The 24,673-nt window shown below is 34.6% G+C and overlaps 1 protein-coding gene across 2 annotated transcripts in view; it reads right to left on the bottom strand.

Annotated features, from left to right (window-relative positions):
• The window catches only part of LOC129940345 (histone-lysine N-methyltransferase trithorax), a 144,005-nt gene that overhangs the window by 50,326 nt on the left and 69,006 nt on the right, over positions 1 to 24,673 (bottom strand). For both annotated transcript variants that reach the window (XM_056048656.1, XM_056048657.1), the window contains 2 exons: positions 15,017 to 15,202; positions 7,646 to 12,360 (listed from right to left, as the gene is read on the bottom strand). In XM_056048656.1, coding sequence (XP_055904631.1) covers positions 7,646 to 12,360; positions 15,017 to 15,202 — 4,901 coding nt within the window. The remainder of the gene's footprint in view (positions 1 to 7,645; positions 12,361 to 15,016; positions 15,203 to 24,673) is intronic.

Raw genomic sequence — 24,673 nt, 5'->3', positions numbered from 1 at the left:
CACTTATAGTTTTAAACCGAATCTGAATAGCTAATTGGAAAAATAACTTTTCATGACAGGAATTACTCTTGAAGGATTTCTCAATTCTTCGTAAGAGGCGGTATCTGTACACAAAAAAAAAGTAGATGGCACAGGCAGAGATCGAAGCCAAGAACTCTTGCAGTCCTGATTTTTTTTATTAAATTCGAAGAACCAAAATAAGAATTATCAAATCAAAATCAAATGGGGTGGCGCAACAGTCCGTTGTGAACCAGGGCCTAGTGACTTACAACTCTCAACCATTCCTATGTGCGAGTAATGTTGTCAGGAATGGAAGGGACCTACAATTTAAGGCCGAATCCGAACAGCTAATTTGAGAAAGCACTTTTTCATGACAAGAATTACTCTTGAAGAAATTGTCAATTCCTCGCAAGAGGCAGTACCCGCGAAAATTAATTTTTTAAATTAAGGTGGCACAGGCAGGGATTGAACCCAAGCCTCTTGCATGACAGTCCAACGCACTTTTTTTTTTTTTTTTTTTTTTTTAAATTCATTTTTATTAGTTCAATCTTAAATCTATCTTAAAGCTAGACAAAAATTCATAAAACTAGCCTAATTATCCATAACTTACAACTAACTTAATGGTCCCATACGGACACTCTAAGCTAAACTATAACACTAATTACTAATGCCTTTCGGCCTTAAGATCTATTTTACTTCAATTTAAATTTTATTTAGTTTGTTTTTATTAGAAAATTTTGTAAAAACTAATGTGAATAACCTTTTTATTTATTTTTACTTACAAACTACTTAAAATAAGGCCCTTAAATAAAACTTAAAACTAACTTAAACTACCTATTCTACCTATAAACTACTTAAAACTAGAACAACCACAGCAGCAAATCTAACGTTTTTTGTTTTTTGTTTTTATATTTTACTGTCTTTTTTTGTATGTTTTTTTTATTTTTTTTTTGTTCTTTTTTTTATATTCCATGTATTTTTTTTGTTTTTTTTTTTTTAATTTTTTTTTTTTTGTTTTTTTTTTTTTTTTTTTTTTTATTTTTAATTCTTTTTTGTGCCACCATGCCTATTCTATTTAAAACTAAACCCTAAAACTATAAAACAAGTATGTAAACCGGCCAAGGCTTAAACCCCATCCCGACTACCCGTTATCAAGTGCCGATTGAAGCCACCAGAACTGGTTCTCCTGCTTCACCCTATCAGTTCGGTCCCGTTCGGACACAGCCCTACTGAACCGAAGGAGCTCTGCTCCACCTTGTGCCATGACGTCCCGATTGTACAGGAGTCGCCTATCCACGGTTCTTCGTCTGACGTGGTAGATTAACGGAACTGCCAATCTATCCTGTATCAGACCGCATCTATCTAAAAAGAGGAATGCCTCTGGGGGAATGAAGCCGCTCAAGCGTGCACTCTCAAAATACTCGTCGTTAGGATAGAACGCCCCGAATATTAAATTGTTGGTCGAAGACATAGCTCTTGCAATGTGACCTCGAACGAGTTTTATCACGAAATTGTCAATTCTATTGATTCGAGCCCCGTTGTATAGGACCTCGTTGGAATAGTAATGCACATAAGAAGATTCGGCTGTTCGATATAAGCCGGTACAGCGTCGTAAACACTGCCGCTCGAACACCCGAAACTTCTCCATCTGGGAAGGGGCAACGTTGAACCACACAGGACAACCATAAACGATCATTGGCCGTATGAGGGCCATGTAGCAAATTACCTTCACTCTGGGGTCAAGCCGACTGCTAAAAAACAGCCGTTTCGTCAGAGCGAAGGCTCCTCTGGCCCTGGTCAGAGCAGCATTTATATGTCTATCGAAATATAAATACTGATCTAACCAGATACCGAGGTACTTCACTACACTTTTGCTCGCCAATGCCTGCCCATGAAGATCAACGATGACCATCTTGCGCCAATTCTTGCACGTATCCCTCGTGGCCCTAGCCAACGGAGTCCGGAACAGAATTGTCTCCGACTTCTGGACATTTATTTTCAGTTTCCAGTCGTCGCAATATCGCTGAATCTTGTCGAAATCACGCTGCAAGAGAATTCTAATAACCTCAACCTTTCGGGCCGTTCTGTACGCAATTAGATCGTCGGCGTACGCAATTGCCTTTGTAAAACTACCTATCAGATCGCTGGTGTAAATGCTGAAGAGAATCGGCGAATTCACCGCTCCCTGTTGAAGACCATTTTTAATTGAGAATGTTGTGGTAGAAGTTACATTGCCACTTTTGACAACAAACTTTCTACCGTTAAGCATATCATAAAGTATATACAACAATGGCTTGCTTATGCCAAGCCTGCTCAGTTTTAGGTAAAGACCCTCTAACCATACGGTGTCAAAGGCCTTTTCCAAATCAACCAGTACAGCACCTGTGCATTGTTGTTTTGATTTATTCCATTGGATATCAGAAACGAGTTTAGACGCAGCATGAATTGTGTCATGACCCGCCTTGAACCCGAACTGTTTATCGGGAATTATTTTGTTGTCCGCAGCCCACTTAGTCAGAGCCCTATTAATGATTTTTTCGAAAACTTTGCTGATGCTCGGAAGAAGACTTATCGACCCAAGATTTGACGGGTTGGAGTTGTCCTTTCCCTTTTTCGGGAGAGGATGAACCACAGCAGTCTTCCAATGCACTGGATAATATGCATTATTCAGTGCATTGTTGAAGAGTGTGGTGTAAATGTCAATTGCTTCCATCGGTAAATGTCTTAGTACAACGTTGGATATACCATCGACACCTGCTGACTTTTTGTTTTTTATTGAATTAAAGATAAGCTGAAGCTCAACCTTCGTCACTAACAAGGCACTTGGTCCCGTTTGCTCGGCGATTATGGCATTTGCCAAGGAATCGTCATTGAACCGCATGAAACCGCGGTTCTCAGATCGCCATTGTGTCATATCATTTCGAAGGTAAAAGTGATTAAGTAGGGCTCTGTTTTCCAGGTCATGGTTGGGGCGAATGCTAACATTCACCTTGTACACTTGCTGGAAAGCAGCTCCCACCGCCTCCACTTTTTCCTTCGGATCTTCAATTATGTAAAAGTCATCTTCAATTATGTAAAAGTCATCGTCAAAGATGGCTTCCTCTGTTCTCTTCAGTTCTTTGGAGTTTAAGACACGGAAGGTCATTATCGTTTTTTTCCTGAATATCTTGTTGATTTTGGGGAACATACTAGGGTCACTCGAATTAACTGACCGGATCTTGCGGTCCCAGTACTTGTTAATTGATAGCCTGCAGTTCTCCTTAATCAACAGATTGACATTTTTTATTGACGACTTCAGTGTCCTAACCTCCAAGTCGTGTGGGTCTGTAAGTCGTCTGTACAAGTTTTTGAGTCTTGTCAGTAAGCCACTCTTGTGCTTTCGCAGTGCGTCAATTGTCGCGTTTCTGTAAGCGTCCATTTGGTCCCGTTCTCTGTGCTTTGGGATTGTCCGTTCCATCGTTCGTTTTATTGTTTCGTCCATCTGTTGTAAATGTTGGTCAATTTCTGTATTTGTCAGGTTCCTGTTGTTTGGTGGGGCTATGTCACTCGAACGAAGTTCTCTCGCTAGGGCATTGGTGAAACGAGGCCACCGCATCTTACTGTAATTGTAAGAATGCGTTGGAACGTATTCCTCCAACTCCACGCGTTCGTTCGGAATCTGCATTACAGCAGCCAGTCCGCAGTGATCACTGTCGTACTCGACTGTCTGTAAACAGTTTCGCGGGTGATTACCCACTTTGTCTGTAACTGTCAGTCTGGTGTCGTACAGCAAAAGGTCCAGAAAGGAGCCGCTTCTTGGATACGATGGCCTTTCAGTAGCCAGCAGGTCGACGCCATACTCAACGCTGTAAAGATTCATCAAATTAAAAAGATGATTACCTCTGGGATTACTATGTTGATTTCCCCAATCTTCATGTTTTGCGTTCAAATCACCGGCCAAGATGAAATAGTTTTCTTCCAAGCTCAGTTTAAGTTCCCTAAAAAGAATCTCAAGTTCTGAAGCAAAGTAAGTAACCTGCGGAGCTCCAGCCGCATAAGCCGCAATCATATACATCCGCTTCCCTTGAGTGAGAGAGATGCATACAACGCAAACTTCTAGCGTCTTGAGCTTTCGCAATTCATTGTTGTATATGACCTTATAATTAATGCCTTTTCGTATAAAGAGAGCGACACCGCCCCCTTGAGTGGAGTCGGGCCGGTCTCTTCTTACGATATTGTAATTTTTATGAGTCAATTTGTGTTTGTGGTTTAGCTTAGTTTCGCTAGCCATAAACACATCGGGACTGTAGTCTGTCAACAATTGGAACATATTGGCTCTTCGTTCAATCCTAATCAGTGAATTTACATTCACAGCTAGGACTTTTAGGCGCGTCTCCGGCAGCGCGCCCATTATTGTCTAAATTGCGCCAGGCCAGGCAACAAAGAGTAGAGATGATCTACCCTTTTGCCTTGCTCCTTTATCTGACTTTGCAGTCCTGTTAGTTGACCTTGAATGCTCAACAACAAGGCTACAATGTCAGGCTGCACCTCTGGTGCCTTAGGCACAGAGGCCTTTGGGGCAACCGTTGGTGGAGCCTGTCTCGTGTTCCCATTCCCTGACACCATTTGGGCGTAGGAAAATTTGGGATCTACGAATTTTTGTGTTGGAGCCTGTCGACTTTTTTCGGCTTTTTGACTGGCCTGTTTCTGTTTCATTTGTTGGACCTTAGGGCAACCCCTATAACTAGCCGGGTGCCCTTGGTTTCCACAAAGGACACACTTGAGCAGGGTCAAATCCTCAACTCTCTCATTCCCCAGCTTGCATTCTCCTTCTTTGTGGGTTTCTCCGCACCTCACACAACGCAACTGCATATTGCAATTGGCATTGGCATGGCCAAACCTCTGGCACTTCGTACATTGTAGAATGTCGTCGTGCCTTTTTAATGTCTCCCAGCGTACAGCTTGATTGTCGAGAGATACGATTTTCTCGACACTATTAAAACTGCTCTGGGGCGATAATGTTACGAGGAACATTGGCAGCCTATAACCCCCTCGTCTTTACTTCACCGTAGTGAAAGGCTTGACCCCGATAAAATCGAGATCGTCACTGGCTTTTTGGCGGAGCTCTGCTAAGAGCTCCTCCGGTTCCGTGCAGGAACTTATGCCCTTCAGAAGGACCGTCTTGAATTTTTCGCTCTTAGGCGTGTAGCTGAAGAACTCAGCTGTGGCCTCTTTTAGTAACTCTTTCACTAGTTTGTATTCGGCCAGTGAGAAGCACTGGACCGAATAGCTCTTTTCTTTTTCATTCAAAATTTTTATAAGGAATTTGCCCTTAGTGGCCGACTTACATACCTGTTTTATGTCCTGTAAGTCAACCCGGTAGGTCCTAATAGGTGGCACCTTCTCCTTCTTGGGCTGTGGTTGTTTCTGGTGTTGCTGCTGTTTCTGCTGCTGCTGTTTCTGCTGCTGTTTCTGCTGCTGTTGCTGTTGCTGCAGGATTGGTTGTTGCTGCGGCTGTTTTGGCTCTTCTTGAAGCCGTTGTTTGGCTTTTGTTGAGGTTGTTGGGCCCTCAACACTTGGGCCTGCTGTTGCTGGCGGTGTCTTTTTAAACTGCTCCGCTCCTGAGATTTTGGAAGCGGGCTTGTTTTGTGGTTGTTGCTGCTGTGGTTGTTTCTGCTGTTGTTGTTGTTGCTTTTTTTTGTTTTCCTGTTGTTTTTGTTGCTGTTGCCGTTGAGCCGCCTCTTCTTGGCGGCGAGCCTCTTGCTTCAGCTTTAACTGTCTAAGGAGGGGCTCCATTTCCTCCTTAAGCTTTTTGAGGTTTTGCTCAAACTGGCTGATGGCAGCCTGTTTGGCTTGCAGGGCCTCCACCAGTTTTGTTTCTTCTTGGAGGGCCCCCTCACCCTCCAACACCTTCTTTGTTGACGGCACTGGCTCTGGCTCCGATAGGATTGAATACCTATTATTCGGAGACCTGTAGTGGCCCTCTCCACCTTCGGAAATGTATTCCGTTTTCTCAGACTCAGCATAGTCTGAGAAGTCACTTTCAGTGGTAAAGCCCCCTTTACCACTCCCTTCCATTTTTTTTTTATTGGCCTGCCGCTTAGCCGAATTCGTTCTTTTCACCTTGTTTGGGCTTTGTTTTTTTAATTTTCTTTTTTGAATTCTTGACGTTGACTGGTCAGAAGCCTGACCTGATGTTGTTGCGGTTGATTTTAGTACCGCTGCTGGCACCACCGCAACATCGCCTGATATGTTGGCAGAGGTATCTTTCGATACCCCTGCTCTTTTCTCCTTCTCCATCACCTTTTCTTCCCAACAGATAAAATCAACAATTTCTCTGTTGTGAAAAAAAGCAATTACATTTTTCGTTGACTCCGGCTGGGAATCGAACCCACGACCCTTGGATCTGTTTCCGGACGCCACTTCCACTGGGCTATCGAATTGTTATTTTTGCTGGTGGCAAACTGCCAACTTTACTTAAAACTTAACTTGCACTGTTTAACTTGGAAATAATTATAAATGAAAACACTTCTACACTCGTTGGAGGTCAAATAACGACTGAGTCCAACGCACTAACCATCATGCCACGGGTATATTCATACATAATAGTGAAATAGTTTACTCTATTGAATAAAACATTTCTCAAACCACTAACAAAATGAAAAGATTTTATGAAAAATAACAAAAAAAAAGTCACAAAATTGTCCCTCCTGAAAATTTGCAAATTTGACATATGTTTTGTGCCACTTGTGAGACGACTTTGATCCAGGATTTAAAAAAGACGCTCAAGATGATAGTTTGCAACAATATCTTTGGTTCTAAGAAAACAGTAAAAGAGGGTATGACAAGTGATTTTACGACCGTGTTAGAGCCACGTAAATGATCCGGTATTTTAGGATTAGGGTATGGCAAGTTGTTTTACAGCCAGTTGTATTCTTCTGCTTAAGCAATTTAAGAGTAATAATCGCAGCTTCCATTAAAATATATATATCAGTACATTCTGGAGCCAAACTTCGGTTTTCCTTTCTAGTACAGTAATGTCGAATACTATGATTTTCTCTGCCGCCCTTTTAAACCCTCTCTTTTTCTTATACTCTCAATGTCTTTTTGGCATAAAAATAGCATCAATAACACCTTGAATACATATTGTAAAAATAATTTGATTTACGGGAATGTCAAGTCTTCAGCTTTTAGCACATACATACATATATCGGATAAATAACATGCAGATCTAGGCATTTATTTCCAAAGCACACAATAAATAATAAATAAATTGTGTGGCACAACAGTCCGTTTGAGAACTAGGGCCTAGTGACTGACAATTCTCAACTATTCCTGTGTGCGAGTACTGTTGTCAGGGATGGAAAGGACCTACAGTTTTAAGCCGAATCCGAACGGAAAATTTAAGAAAGCACTTTTCATGACAAGAATTACTCTTGGAGAATTTGTAAATTCCTCGCAAGAGGCAGTACCCGAGAAAAAAAACTTTAGGTGGCATAGGCAGGGATTGAATGCAAGACCTCTCGCACGTTTTCCACATTTGTACTGTAAATTATTATGAAATTACTTTTTTTATTTTTTTTTTTTTTTAAATTAGTTTTCTTAAAGAGACAAAAGTATGTTTAATATTACAAAAATGTACAAGTTATGTTGTTTAAATAATTACCTGAGTTGTAGTTGCAGAAAAACTTGCATTTTGGCTTAGTACACCCTGTATTGCGGTAGAAATAAATTGTTGTGATGACGTAACTGTATTTTGCACAATAGTTTCCAAACCATAAAACAGTGGTTGTGATGCTAAAAGCAATGGATTAGTATTCGGTATAATGTCCACTGTTGAATCTGCACCCAATAACACTTGATTTAAGTCAAGTTGTAGGGTTTGTGGAAGATTGAAAGGTCCAACTGATTGAGATGTTGGGGAAACAAGTTGCACAGTTGGTATTGGCAAAATTTGTAGCCCTGCTGATAACATAACATTGTAATCGGACTGCCAGATAGATGACGGGGCAAGTGAATTTGTAAAAGATGGAACTGATGCATACTGCATTGAATTATTTGAAAGTACAACCGGGAAAATATTTTGCGGTAATGTTGAGACCTCATTCGGTACTTGATTTACCAACATGGGCTGACTGTTGGAAGCATTTTGTTGTATGATGAAAAATTGTTGCTGTGGGTGCTGTTGGGAGTATTGTTCACTAAAAATTAAGTTTTGGTTATTTAATGAATAATAATTGCTTTTATCATGTAAATCATTTTCTGCTTTATTGATCTGTAATGAAGAAGACATTGTGTTCTCCTTAACGTCATGAAATAATTTAGATTGCTCAGTTTTTGTTTCTGAGTTAAAATTATTGGTTTCGTTGTTCATAATATTTTCTTTTTTTTCATTGCTATTATTCGCAGTATTAACGCAATGGCTCAAAAAACAATCTTCATTAATATGAACACAAAAACTTGCCGTATTGTCAACTTTCGGTGGATAATTTGGTTCCATTGAGAAAGATTTCAAATTTTTGTCTGGTTTCACACTTGTTTCAAACTGATTTTTATATAATTGAAGGTTTTCCATATTCAGTCCATCGTCCACAACTACCATTGAATTTTTAGAATCTGGTGATCGGGATGAAGTATCAGTTTCACTTTCACTGGTTGAAATTTGTTCACAGTTTGTTAAATGCCTTTGAAAGGAATTTAATGTCCTGTAAGTGAAATGGCAACGATTACATTTAACTGAGTTTTTTAAACTTATGTTGGATATTCCTTCGTTCAAAATGTTTGGAACTTGATCATCCGCTCCATCTAGTTGCATTACTATTTTATTATCCTTTTTTAATTGAATAAGATTATTATTTTCTTCCGATGAAAAATGTGTTAGCGAATTTAAGTTATTATCTCCGAATCTGTCGTCAGACTTAATTGAATTCAAATGAGCACTTCTTCTTTCTGTAAAATTTAAGTCACATATATCATTTGTAAATTTTGTACTGTCGATTGCCCAGCTTAAACTACATGATTTTATTTTACTTCTATAATCATCAACTGTTTTTATTGAATGTTCTGAATTATTGCTTTGAATATCACGTATTTGAGTAAGGTAATTAATATCTTGTTTTGTCATAGAGCTATTATAATCAATCGAGGGTAGGAATGAGTAGTTTTTTTTTTTTTTTTTTGTTTTCCCCCCCAAGTCTTCCAAATGTTCGTGGATCATTAACTTCGGAAATATGTCCAACATGGAAATCCCTTCAAGAACATCACTTGGTAAGTCTTCAAAAATAGCATCTTCAATCTCTGGGGGCAATAAATTTGTATTGTTTTGTGGCTCTTCTTCTATACATGAGGCTAAGGGATTCTCATTTCGGTATTCAGCATTCATTGAAAATCTTAGATGATTTAAAAAATTGTGCTCTTTTTTTAATGAAGTTTTTAAGTTATCATTTTGAATTAGTGTGTTGTGCCAGTTTGATATTTGAGCCATATCCTTTTCCACTAAATGTCTCTGTTTTGTATGATCAACGGTAAAGTTTATTTCATGTGTATTATTTTTTGATATTGAATTATTTTGAATTGATGTCCGCACTCGATATTTGATTACTTTCCATGGTTCCTTAATCGACCAATATAATCGTGTACACACAAAATTTATTGGAACAATAGCTTCTTCTGTGTCTGAAAATGGTAGGATTATGGTACCAAGCTGTAAGACAGAAAGAGATCCTAGAATAAATTGAGCCTTAAATGGTTCTACGAACCTACTGTGCGATTTATTGCACTCAATGTGCAAAGGCCGAGAGACACGTGGGTACTCATCGAAATATTTTTTTTTTTCGTAGCCCATGCTATGTAGTGGACAAATTATTGATGTTTCAAATTCAAATAAACACTCAGTTTTTTTTGCACAGTTGAAATGATAATAATTACAACATGTTTTGACATTGCACTTAATAGTTGCCCCGGAGTTCTTACAGACAGTACATCTTGTTAATCTCCCTCTAATAAAGGCTTGATGAACATTTTGTAATGAACCGTCGATTTCTTCATACACACCTTTAGACAACAAGGCACAGTTTACATGAACCCAAGAATCAAATCCATAATAGAGAAGACGTGATTCTTTTAAAGTGTCCGCATCACCCTCTTTATGGCAAAAAACACAAAATCTGGAATCTATATTTTGCTTCAAAAGTGTGAATATTTTTTCTTTAGGAATAGAAAATGATACTTTATTTAACATGTTTTCATTTTCCGTTATTATATTTTCAGCTTGGAAAGAATAATTGGAGAAATCAAACATATCTTCCTCAAGTGCGTCTGTGCAAGATTTTGTTTCGTTTTGAAACCATGAAAATGTTTCGCTTATAATCTCTTTATAAATTAAGACTAACTCATCGTTTTTCAATTGAGAGATTACTTCTTGCATATCAGAATTAAAATCGTATAATGACAAATATTCTCCATTTAAAATTTTTTTCTTGATATCAAGTAAGCTTAGAGAATTGTTTGCTTGTTGTGGGTTGTTGCTTTGAGAACATAAGCACTCTGCCAGATAATTTGATCCGATAATATTGTTTGATTTGTACTTATTATATTCATTTAAATATTCTGTTTTATGATGATTTTTGGTTACCTTAGCAAAATTACAATTAAAACAATTTTGTATAGATTTTTTAAGTAAATCTGCTACGCGACTCTTACTTAATAGTTTCAATACCAGAAGTAATCTAGATTTTAGCTCTTTGCTTATAGCTTCCTTCCATTGCTTTGAAAGTGTTTTAGATTTATAATTAGAGATAGCGCATTTGTTACATACAAATTTTATATCGTCCGATATACTACTGCATAAGTTAGTTTCTTCTTCAGTAAGACCTTCGCATTTTGCATGTATGAATTCTTTACAAATTACACAATCTAGTATTACAATCTCTGAAACACTATCAACACACTTCTGGCAAAGTGAACAGGTACTAGAGGATCTTCTCTGCACAAAACATTGAACACATGTTGGTTGGTTGCCAACATATTTAGAGACTTTTGAAGTTGAACAATACTGACATTTGAGGCAACTTTTACATATAAGAGGACGATCAGCTCCAAGTAGTCCTTTTGATGTTCCCAAACATGTATTATGATAGTCTTTTCTACATTTTTGACATTTAATTTTAGTACCTGAAGACATATTACAGGTTTCACAAACTGTGCAGCGGGGACAAATCCAGTTTAGTTGATTTAAAAATTGATTAGTTACATCTTTTTTATCAATAAACACAGAATTTTCAGTAAATGCTTCTTGAATGCAGTAACTATGATAAGGCTCACAACAACATACACAAAATAGTAAGTTGATTAGATCCATACTGCCGCATAAGAAACATAGCGCAGATGCTGATGAAGGTTTTGTCAATATTAATCCAAAACCAGTTTGGTTAACCTCAGCTGGAACGTAGGTATTCCAAAATTCAATCAAAATCATTTTAGATTTTTTTTCGCGTCGTCCTTTTCCAATACATAACGAATTTCTTTTCGGCTCAGAATGGTTCTGATCGTTTATTGCATTGTTAATTCCAAAGCATTGACGGTCTAAGTTCTCCTGATCGTTCATACATTTTTTTCCTGCGTCTTCCTGATTATCCGTGTCTACTTTAATGGAACTTTTACACGTATTTATTTTTTTGTTGAAAACATTAAGATAATTATTTTTACAATCATTTCCTTTTACTTCATATTTTGTTTGTATTTGTCTACTATCGGTCAACGATTGTGATAAGTCATCAGTAAATCCATTTTCTATTTCCGAACTGCAATGCAAAAGTGATAAAGCTTCGTCATTACCATTTGAAAATGTTGCCATTTGTTGACCTAATGCAATCGAAGCACTTCTACAAACATGTTTTACTCTCGGTCCTTTGAAGGCAATCTTTTGTCTTCTAGGATAATCTGATGTAGGAATTGAACCCGTATTCAGTGTGGGATCCACATCGTAGCTTGGTGTTGCTTTTGAAAATAACAACGATTGTACATGATCGTTGACTATGTTTTCAATAAAATTTGTATCCACCGTTTTCTGTTGTGGAGATTCATGCATCTTGTTTGCTAACAAATTCCCCTGCCAATTGAAGATCGTCCGAGAACCAGTTGCACATTTTTGCCTCAAATCAATTTTTCTGCTAAAATTTAACGTCTCCTCAGATTTATTGATCGAATTTATGTCCTTATTATGAGCTTCTGCTATCAAAGAACTAAGGCGCAAATTATGCCCTGAGGGAAAATGGAATGACTTAATGCATTCTTTTAACCAACATGCGGAACACCTTCCATTACTTATTTCCTTAACACTATAAGAACCGATTTTTGATAAAGATGATACCAAACATTCTCCTGAAAATACAGTAAACAAAGTATTTGCATTAACATTTGTATTTAAAAAAGCATAGCAGTTCGGGAAAAACATCAACAGTAGAACTTGAATTCTCCAATAATTAATTAAATAATAATATATGATTGAAACCGACGCGGCGTACAATAAATCTTTATGTATCATATTTCTAGAACTTTTTTTAATGTTCGATAGGTGCTATTGACGTAGTTTTCATTAGAATATGAATACACGAGGGGTTTTATTATCATTGTCATTATCATTATCATTATCATTATCATTATCATTATCATTATCATTATCATTATCATTATCATTATCATTATCATTATCATTATCATTATCATTATCATTATCATTATCATTATCATTATCATTATCATTATCATTATCATTATCATTATCATTATCATTATCATTATCATTATCATTATCATTATCATTATCATTATCATTATCATTATCATTATCATTATCATTATCATTATCATTATCATTATCATTATCATTATCATTATCATTATCATTATCATTATCATTATCATTATCATTATCATTATCATTATCATTATCATTATCATTATCATTATCATTATCATTATCATTATCATTATCATTATCATTATCATTATCATTATCATTATCATTATCATTATCATTATCATTATCATTATCATTATCATTATCATTATCATTATCATTATCATTATCATTATCATTATCATTATCATTATCATTATCATTATCATTATCATTATCATTATCATTATCATTATCATTATCATTATCATTATCATTATCATTATCATTATCATTATCATTATCATTATCATTATCATTATCATTATCATTATCATTATCATTATCATTATCATTATCATTATCATTATCATTATCATTATCATTATCATTATCATTATCATTATCATTATCATTATCATTATCATTATCATTATCATTATCATTATCATTATCATTATCATTATCATTATCATTATCATTATCATTATCATTATCATTATCATTATCATTATCATTATCATTATCATTATCATTATCATTATCATTATCATTATCATTATCATTATCATTATCATTATCATTATCATTATCATTATCATTATCATTATCATTATCATTATCATTATCATTATCATTATCATTATCATTATCATTATCATTATCATTATCATTATCATTATCATTATCATTATCATTATCATTATCATTATCATTATCATTATCATTATCATTATCATTATCATTATCATTATCATTATCATTATCATTATCATTATCATTATCATTATCATTATCATTATCATTATCATTATCATTATCATTATCATTATCATTATCATTATCATTATCATTATCATTATCATTATCATTATCATTATCATTATCATTATCATTATCATTATCATTATCATTATCATTATCATTATCATTATCATTATCATTATCATTATCATTATCATTATCATTATCATTATCATTATCATTATCATTATCATTATCATTATCATTATCATTATCATTATCATTATCATTATCATTATCATTATCATTATCATTATCATTATCATTATCATTATCATTATCATTATCATTATCATTATCATTATCATTATCATTATCATTATCATTATCATTATCATTATCATTATCATTATCATTATCATTATCATTATCATTATCATTATCATTATCATTATCATTATCATTATCATTATCATTATCATTATCATTATCATTATCATTATCATTATCATTATCATTATCATTATCATTATCATTATCATTATCATTATCATTATCATTATCATTATCATTATCATTATCATTATCATTATCATTATCATTATCATTATCATTATCATTATCATTATCATTATCATTATCATTATCATTATCATTATCATTATCATTATCATTATCATTATCATTATCATTATCATTATCATTATCATTATCATTATCATTATCATTATCATTATCATTATCATTATCATTATCATTATCATTATCATTATCATTATCATTATCATTATCATTATCATTATCATTATCATTATCATTATCATTATCATTATCATTATCATTATCATTATCATTATCATTATCATTATCATTATCATTATCATTATCATTATCATTATCATTATCAATTATCATTATCATTATCATTATCATTATCATTATCATTATCATTATCATTATCATTATCATTATCATTATCATTATCATTATCATTATCATTATCATTATCATTATCATTATCATTATCATTATCATTATCATTATCATTATCATTATCATTATCATTATCATTATCATTATCATTATCATTATCATTATCATTATCATTATCATTATCATTATCATTATCATTATCATTATCATTATCATTATCATTATCATTATCATTATCATTATCAATATCATTATCATTATCATTATCATTATCATTATCATTATCATTATCATTATCATTATCATTATCATTATCATTATCATTATCATTCCGAGCATGAACCACAATAGCTTACAACATTGCAATCAAACATTTCTTTAAACGAACATGTTTTAAAGCAAAACTATATTCAACATTTATCTGAAGCTTTGAGATATTAAAAAAAAATAGAAACATTTTACCTTCGGTTTTAAGACATTGGATTTGAAGAGGTTTTGAAGAATTTAGAGATGTAGAATCCGTATTCTTTTGCATTTTGGATATAAAAGTTCTGCAAAGGTCACATGATGTTATGCTGTATTTGCTACCCTGTTTAACATTTCCATAATCCAGTGTTGCACAGCAAACTCCACATTCTGCATTGTTGTCTGTAAATATAAATTATCAATACAAAAAGTATTAGTAACAGATTGGAAATATTACAAATGGTACAAGCTTGCGCATAAGGGAACACAAGCTTCAATAGCTTTTATCTTAGAATGCAACTCTATTTATTTACTCCAACTTTACATTTAAAGTAAACTATTGGTATTGACTGCGTTGGGCTTATTTATTTGAAATGAATAGTTAAATCGAAATAAATTAAAAATTGTCTGTATATTACATATAATGTATTACATACTTTTTTTCTTTATATTTTATATTGTATGTATATTATATATTACATGTTATGTTATACATATATATATAATATTATATATTATATAATATATATTATATATTACATATTATATATTATATATTATATATTATATATTATATATTATATATTATATATTATATATTATATATTATATATTATATATTATATATTATATATTATATATTATAGATTATATGTTATACGTTAATCAAAGTCCTAGTTTATATAAACAAATAAATATTTTTTTTGCAGATTGCTTTGACCTTTATTGATTGAATTGAATTCAACAACTGAACTTAAGAATAAATTTACATTAAATTGTTTCTTACTTACTAAATGAACAAATGCAATTTTGCAATATTTATTAATGCTTGCATTCGCACAGTATTTGTTTTTCTATGGAATTTTGTTTCAGCAAGCCAGACGCATTGTCAACACTTCCGTCAAGTTCTGTGTTAACTCTTTCCCTCTAGAAACGATCGTCATTGGTCATCAGAAGTATGGCAGGTTATTGAACTTAGGCTTGTTTAGATTTTGGATAGTGTTAATTTCAAGCATAGGAATTTTATCCACAATTGCTACCGGTCCATTGTCTTCTGGAGTTGGCGGTTTTATAACTATTTTCGTGTTGTGACGTATTGTCAGGATCTTTTATAGGTACCCTGATATAAACAGGAATCCAAGAATGGAAATGAAGGAATATGTAGTTATTTGATTATGATTATTCTCTTCTTGTAGGAGATGAATTTGTTTAGTGTTGTTAAATGTTAATATTAAGATCCTTTATCATTTCTAGAGAGAGTAATTCACGGTATTTTTTTTCCTTCGGGTTGGTTTGGAATATTGCAGGAAGAGGTTTTAATAAAGAACTTTCTTTGGAGATAATTTGACTAAAAATGTTCCCTTTAAGTTGTGAGAAGTATGTCGAATTCAAGAGTTCCGGTAAACTGATTTAGCAATACTTCATCTGGTGATATTTCGTCTATGGTTTTAATGTTGTGATTATTAACACTATTGCAGGTGGCTGGTAGACTTTTCAAGGATTTGGGAATGCGTTTGTTATATTTATAATATTTTTAAAATTACAAATTGATAGATTATTAAATGTTTTTATTTTTGTTTGTTGTTCCATACTATTGCTCATTATTTCTTAAAACAACATCATACAAAATTTCGGTTACAGTATTTTTCTTTTTTATTGGTTTAGTTAATAGATTTTCGTATACTTCTTTGTTTGGTAAAGTAATAGTTATTATATAAAGGATTGATAAACTATTACTTATAATTTGTATTTCTGCAAAATCTAAAGCTTCTTCTATTGTTGTGTAAGGCAACTGTTGTTCATTAAATACTTTAGTGGCTAAATCTATTTCGTTTTTTGACAAATGTATGTTGTTTGTTGTTGAATGTATGGTTCTAAAAGTTCTTCAAAGGACCGTCAAGGTCCAACCGATTTTAAGCATCTTATTACTTCAGATAGAGTAGAGTGAAAACGTTCAACTTGCCCGTTTACTTCACTTTTGTATGGTGGAGTTTTGAAAATTTTGATCTTGAGGACATCTTCTAACATTGAAGTTATTGAAGCTGAATTGAGAAAGAGAAATTATTTTAGCCTGGGTAAATTTAGTAAATTTGTCTACTGCAGTAAGGACAAGGCATTTTTCTGTGGAAAAAATGTTGATATGCACGGTGTGTTCAGGGTAGTTAGGAATTGGTGTCGGATTTAAAAATGGTTTGTTAGGATGCCGGTCATATTAATTTTCTTTCCAAGTTATAGAGCAGTTACCTCGGGCTTTGATTTTTGAAGCCATTTTAGGAAAATAGATGTTTTCTAACATTTGAATTAGGTTTTCTTTAGAATTTTCTCTTCTTGTTCGATTTGGTTGGGTATGTCTTCGACAATTTTATGTGTGAATCTGATGCGATAGTCCCTAAAATGTAAAGGGTATATTTCCTGTACACGTTCGACTATCATTTCGTCTGTTAGAAGGTCGTTTATAGTATTTGGGTTAAGGTACCTTTTAAAGATGTCAATTATGTTATTTTTTTAGTAGTCTGGTCGAATTAGGATATGTCGAATTTAATTGTCAAATGGGTTCTTAACCTGATAGCTATTTTCTATTCCTATTTTAATTGGAAGTTGATTTCGGAAGATGTTTATAGGAATTTTAACGGAGGGATTTAAATTTTGCGCTGAGATGTCAGCACTGTGTTCGGTTGGGGTCATTGAATTAATTTCTATTTTCGGAGGTCTAGAGAGGGAGTCCGCAACGACATTCTCTTTCCCTGGTTTGTATTTGAGTTCGTAATTATATTCCTCCAAAATAGCTTTCCACCTCTTCATTTTGGAGTTCGTATTTTTGTTGTTAAAAACATAAGTTAAAGGCTGGTGGTCTGTTAAAATATTAATTTTGCGGGATCCATATAGAAAATTTCTTAAGGAGTTGAGTGACCAAATTATTGCCAACATTTCGTTCTCGTTGGTGGCATAATTTTCTTCTGATTTACTCTAGACAGAAAAGTTATCGGCTTGCCATCTTAGAAGAGAACTGCACCGATGGCGTAGTCGGAAGCGTCTGTTGTAAGATGAAAACTTTTTTCGAAGTCTTCGTAGGTATTGCAGGATAACTTCTGCAGAAACAAGACATTTTTTTAATTTATTGAATGCTTCCATGGCTTCTTTAATTAAATTATTGAGTTTTTTCATTGCGTATTTTTGGACACGTGCCCGTCCTCCCCTCTTAATAGGGATACCAGGGGTTTCGCCAATTTTGCATTATCTTTAACGAAGCGGCGATAATATCTTGACGAGAAAGGATCTAAGCTCTTTTAAGTTTTGGGAAATGGGTCGGTCAACTATTGCTTGAATTTTTTTCGGGTTATTTTTTATACCATCCCTAGCGATAACAAAACCTAAAAACTCAATTTCTTTTTGGAAAAATTCGCATTTATCTAATTGAATTTTCATATTTGGTTTCTTTAATTTGTTAAAGACTTTTTTAAGATTTGTGAAAGGTTCGTCTTCATCTTTTCCAAAGATAACAATGCCATCAATGTAGACATAACAACATGTTCCGATAAGGTCTCTTGGGATGTCATCTAAGGCTCTCAAATTTCAGGAATCGGGTATTTGTCAGCTATTAACACTTAACACATTAACCTAAAGTTTACGGTAATCAATTACTATTTTTTCTCTTGAAGCGTCCCTTTTTTTTGGGGACTACCCAAAATGGAGAATTATAATGTAATTTTGATGGCTTTATAATACTATCTTCTAATAATTTTTTGATTCTTTTTCAACTTCATTTTTTAGTGCCATAGGATAGGGATAGGATTTTGAGGTCACGGGATCTCGAGTTGTTGTTCGAATTTCTCCTTTGACATTGGTAGTGTAGGTTAGTTATTCGTTTGGTTCGGAAAAAAGATGTTTACATTTTTGAATGATATTTATAAGCTAAGTACATTGATTTTTAGAATTGTGATCCGTCCTTATATTTAATCATAACTATATTGTTAACAAACTGTGACAGATGCTGTTTAAGAGGAATATAAATTCATGGGTTGATGGAGCTAGGTTGAATGGGCATATAATTCTTATTTGTATGGATTAGTGCATTTAGTTGTTTAAGTGTGTCGTGTTCTATAATTGTATCAAATGAAATAAGACTGGGGAAAATGAAAAATTTTATTTTATCAATTTCGAGTCCAAAAAGTTGAATAATGAGAGGTGTGCTATTTTGATGCTACCTCCAACAGAGTTTGCATACAAATATTTTTCATTAAGAATGGGATGTTTTATATGAAGAGACTGAATATAATTTTTATTCGCCCAGTGCCAATAAGGAATTTCAGAGTATCTCCACTTCTGGAAACATGTTCAAAAAAGGGAAGTGAAGAGGACTTTAATCTAAAAAATAGATGTTTTCTAATTCTTCTGTTTGATGTCTTCTGATTCAACATATTCTAGCGATTCGTCGTAGTTTTGGTTCCAAAGGTTTTCCATCATCTTGTTGAGTATGATAGATTTGTTGCATCTTTTGCGGTGGGTGCGTTTGCTGAAAAATTGGCGTTTTTCGTTGAACTATTGGTTCTTTGATCTATTTTGGTAGTTAACCTTTTGAGTTCTTAAGGAATAATCAATAGACATCGGTTTTCGTGGAAGGGGTCGTTGATTTGGTGGAACTCTTTTCTGTTGTTGCTGTTGGTACCTAGGTTGGTATTGCACGTCCCTATTATTTTTTTGTGGTGATGGAGGAGTCCTGGAGGTATTAAATAAGTGAGGATAAAATTTACGTCTGAGAGCCGGTATTGGTGTTAGTTCTTGAAAGTTTTCTCGTCTAGGAGGAACTGGAGGTGCTTGTTGCTAACTTCTTCTGTGAGGACTTTGTGAATTTTTAGCATGTTGTGCTTTTAATTCTACATTTTGTAGCTTTAAGCATGAATGTAAGGCTTGGGAATGATCTACGGGTTCTCTTATATTGAATAACCGAGGTTAATCTCCTTTAAGACCTCTGACAAAGGTATCTTAAGCTTTGTCAAGGTAGAATTGAGTCATATTGTTCATAGTCTTGACGCATTTCGATAGATCGTTATTTATTGAGGTTCAAAGATAGGTGGTGATTGACCACCTGATAAAATTCAGGGATCGTACTATTACCTTGGATCAGAGTAGTCATCTGATATTCCAGGGTGCAATAGTCCATGCAGAATCTCCATGACCCACCAAGGACTGCTTGGTTGCTGAACAATTGTATGCTTCTACTCGGCATCCCAGTGGTAATTTTATAGGTGACATCTGTCACCTGTGTTAATGTGGGCTGAATTTTAGAAGTGCATTTAGTTAAATCCCCTTCTGTTACGAAAAACTAATAATTCTAATTTAATTTGTTCTTTAAGAGTGAGATCACTTGAAGTTTTGTTGAACATCTCTTTAAAGCTTGTGGTTGTGGACAGATTGTTAGCTTGTGGATCGGCGGAAAGACTTCTACAGTTTAACATTTCAGGATTTGGCTCTATTTGAACCACGGCGATATTCTTCGGGATCCAAATATCCTCTTCTGATATTTTGGTGACACATAGCTGAATAGTTCCTTGTTCAAAACGGCACAGAAAACTCGAAACATCAATCATTTTGATGGCGTTTACTGGTGTTAAAAGAACAGTGTCTTCCTCTGGTGCGAAAGTCATCATTTTTATCCAACAATCTGATAATGCTGCAATTTGGACATCATTGCAATTAGAAGCTAATTCGTGTTTAGTGTTTGCCTGGTTTAAATAAATTTCTTCTTCAAAATCATGCAGTGTGTTATTTTTTAAATGTATTTCACAAGTTTTAACGTAAAAGTCTATACCTAGGATGCAATCATTGAAAATTGAAGCGACTTACATTGAATGTTTTGTTCAATCTTAACACGAACTGTCACGATTCCTTCAACTGGTGCCGTGTCGCCAGTAACAGTTTGGATGGTTGCATATGACGCTTCTATCGCAGGGCGAGATATAATCTTTTACAATATAAAGGTCTGGGTAGCACCCGGGTCTAACACAGCAAAACAAGAAATCTCGTTGATTTCATGCGGACGGCGAGATTATTTGATTTATTTGTATATCGGATGGATGAAACTGTAGGGGAAGAGGTGCTGGTTTTCTCCACTATTTCGGCAACTGAAGAAACTTGGGATTGACATTTCCCAAATTTTGAATCTCGCCCGGCGAGCCGTGTTCAATAATTTTAAAATTTTTGGCACAGGCCGATTCAAGCTTCTTCGACGTCGAAAGTGACGCATTGTTCCTTTCGACGAAGTTAGGATCTTTGCGGAGCTCGCTACGTGACACATAAATAACGTCATTGTTGTCTTCTCTTCACAAAAATCCATAACCAGTCCGATAAATGAATTAAATTTTACCCTTGATTATTACCTCTAAAATATTTCATTGTTTTTTTTTCGCATTGGCATAAGGACTGGCAATATTTGATAGATTTTTAACAATGGGTGTTTCTTATTTTCGTCGCGAAAACATTTGCTCCTGTAGGTTGTGCGATTTTCGTTACACGACTGATATTCACGAGAATAATCTTTCGATTCGGAAACTACAGATTCTGCGACACGAGCTCTTCGACGGTTGCGGTAAAGAGATTCTTTCGGTTTCTGAACCCGACTTCATAATTCGCGGATTTAGTTTAGGACGCTGCGGAGCCGGTGACGGAGTGTTGGTTGACGTATAGGTTAGTTGCGATGTAGATGGCAGACTTGCTTCAACGTCGCATCAACGCATTATTGGCCTCATTTTGTGGAACATTCCAATCTCTTACCAAATCAAATGCTTTTCTATTCGGCAGGCTCACGTCTCGAACATTCGTAGAGTTTGCCGATGGTGCTCAAGGATTGATGGAGATAGACACGTTATTGCTATTTTCTGTGTACCCTGTAGAGGAACGAGCAGAAAAACATCTATGGGAGTAAAATGGTTAAAACAACAATTCGTTCGAATTATTATTTGATTCCTGTCTCATTGATTCGACCAATGCAACCCGAGTGCTAATACCTTCCAACATTGTTTGAAGAACATCAACTACCGTAGATTGTTCTGTTATTATCTTCATTTGTTCATCCATTTTAAATAGAATTTGATCCAATCTATTTGTCACATTTTCGTCTTCTGTTATTTTAAGTTATTTTTTTGTTGCTACCTCAATCCCACATCTCACTGTAATGGAGTACATATCTATGGATAACTGTACGTATAGTTATATTATAAAATAGCAAACAAAGTTTACGAAGACCTATTCAAACACTTGTAATTTCAGGAACATATAGAAATATTTTATTTAGTTTAACTTATTAATTGCAAACCAATAAGGAGCTATTAAACAAGGTAGGAATAGAAGACATAATTGAAAGAATAATCGAGGAAATAGAAAAAATTGGAATAATAGAAAAATATAGCTATTATTCTGTTATATAATTTTTTTTATTACATTTAAATGATTTCTAATCTAGTGTAATTTCTGAGCTCCCTTTGGTAAGCTTTTTTGTTAAAGTTGAACAAAGATTAACAAAATTAACTAGAAACTCTTTATGTTGTAACGTAAGAGTACGACGCAAGTCAATTTGGAGTATTAAATATGGAGTTATCAGCACTGTCAGCATATATAGTTCAGGTTAAAAAAAGGTAAAAATGCTCTTGATTTTCTCGACAACGAAATTACTCAGTTCAATTCAACAAATGTTTTGGACGTCATTGAGAAAAAGAAATTCATCCAGCGATTGACATCAGCTCAAATAAAAAAAAATCAAATGGGGCGGCGCAACAGTCCGTTGTGAACCAGGGCCTAGTGACTTACAACTCTCATTGACATCAGCTCATGGAAGTCTAAATTCGGTTAATAAAGGATTGCAAACTTCTTCGCAACACAGATGAACTCGACAGGGAATTAGAAAGAATCACTGAAGACCAAGACTCGGCCTTAGGTGTTCTTTCTCGTCTCCAGAAATAAACTGAATACACCCTCAAATATTACGACACAATCGCCTCTTAACATGTCGCATCTCAACATGTCATCAACTTTTAATAATTTTTTTAATTATTCCATTAAACTTCCCAAACTGCAGCTAAAAAAAACGATGGCAATAATCAGGAATGGTTATCTTTTTAGGAGCAATTGCGCAGAACTACTCACGAAAACAGTTTCTTGCTGACAGCAACCTTGCGATTTCATCTGAAAAATGTGATGAAGTTTCAGTCTACATGCAAAATTTTTATGCACAGCTTTTATATGGATGATTTTTCTGCAACCTGCAATACCGAAGAGTAAGGTTAGCGCAATGGTGAGGAAGCTGTGTTGGTGCTGAGAAAAGCAAGTATGAAACTTGGGAAGTGGAATTCTAACAGTGAGCTCGTTCGTAACGCTTTTTGCCCAGGTGAGTCCACTATTAAGCAAAAAGCACTTGCGATTGTCGTGGTGGTCCTGCCCATAGATTCACTGTAAAATTAGCTTACATCTAATTTAGTTAAGGGTACAAAACGGAACGTTCTTCAAATTATTGCAAGAATTTACGACACTTTTGCAATTCCAAGAAATATTTTTTTCCACATTTTAACAAAATAAATATTCACATCTTTGTAGATGCTATGGTAGTGTTGCTTTAAGCAAAATTGTTGGTGATGATGGTGAGGTGTTTCTTTCCTCTGTACAGATGGACTAAAGGAACTGTCCTTTCTAAAGCTCGAACTAAGCTTTATATATTATAATTAAGCAGCTTGATTATGCGCCTACCCAAAAAAATCTCTTAAAGTTAAAAATAAATAAATTAGGTGGCAACAGTCCATTGAAAGCTAGGGCCTAGTGACTTACAACTCTCAACCATTCCTGTGTGCGAGTAAACTGGTCAGGGATGGAGGGGACCTACAGTTTCAAGCCGAATACGAACGGCTAATTTGAGAAAGCACTTTTCATGATAAGAATTCCTCTTGGAAGATTTGTCAATTCTTCGAAAGCCCTACACACTAACCAAGATGCCACGGGTACTACTTCTACTACTATCTCTTAAAGTTGCGGTACATAAATGTTCCCTTAGGACCGATTCCAGGTTTGCCCTTGGATGGCTTCAAGGTGATGCTAATCGGTGGAAGCCATACGTGCAGAGCCAAGTAACTGAAATCCGGCATTAAACGTCAGTAACCAACTGGAGACACTGTAAAGGGAAGAAGAACCTCGCCGTCCTTCTTACCAGAGAAGTCACTGCACAAAATCTACTTAATTCATCTGAATGGGCTCACGGGCCAAGACAGTTCAAAGCCGATATAAGTTTCAATGATGATGAGATCGACCCTGGTTTTCAAGGCTTAGCACCAGTGTCTGTTTTTGCACCCGTTTCTTCTCGCAAAGAAACATCACCTGAACTTTTGTTGCTTTACCAAAAATTCAGCTTTTGGAAAGGTTTGTTTCGACGCACAGCCATTATTATGTGTACAGTAGAGTTGTACAAATTAAAAGCAAACCTAGATGTCATAGCAGAACCCCATTCGAGGTTTCTGAGGTTTCCACCAACGAAATAGAAGCGTCTAAATTATATTGTCTAATAGGGAAAGAGCTAATGAACCCTCCGAGTAACGGAACGCCTGTAAGGTTAGAAATAATTGTAGTGATTTTTGAAAATGTATATAAAATTAGAAAAAACAATTTCTCACTGTA

This window comes from Eupeodes corollae, chromosome 1 (genome assembly GCF_945859685.1).
Source record: "Eupeodes corollae chromosome 1, idEupCoro1.1, whole genome shotgun sequence".
Lineage (NCBI taxonomy): Eukaryota > Metazoa > Arthropoda > Insecta > Diptera > Syrphidae > Eupeodes > Eupeodes corollae.
This window is presented reverse-complemented; position numbering and strand designations above follow the sequence as displayed.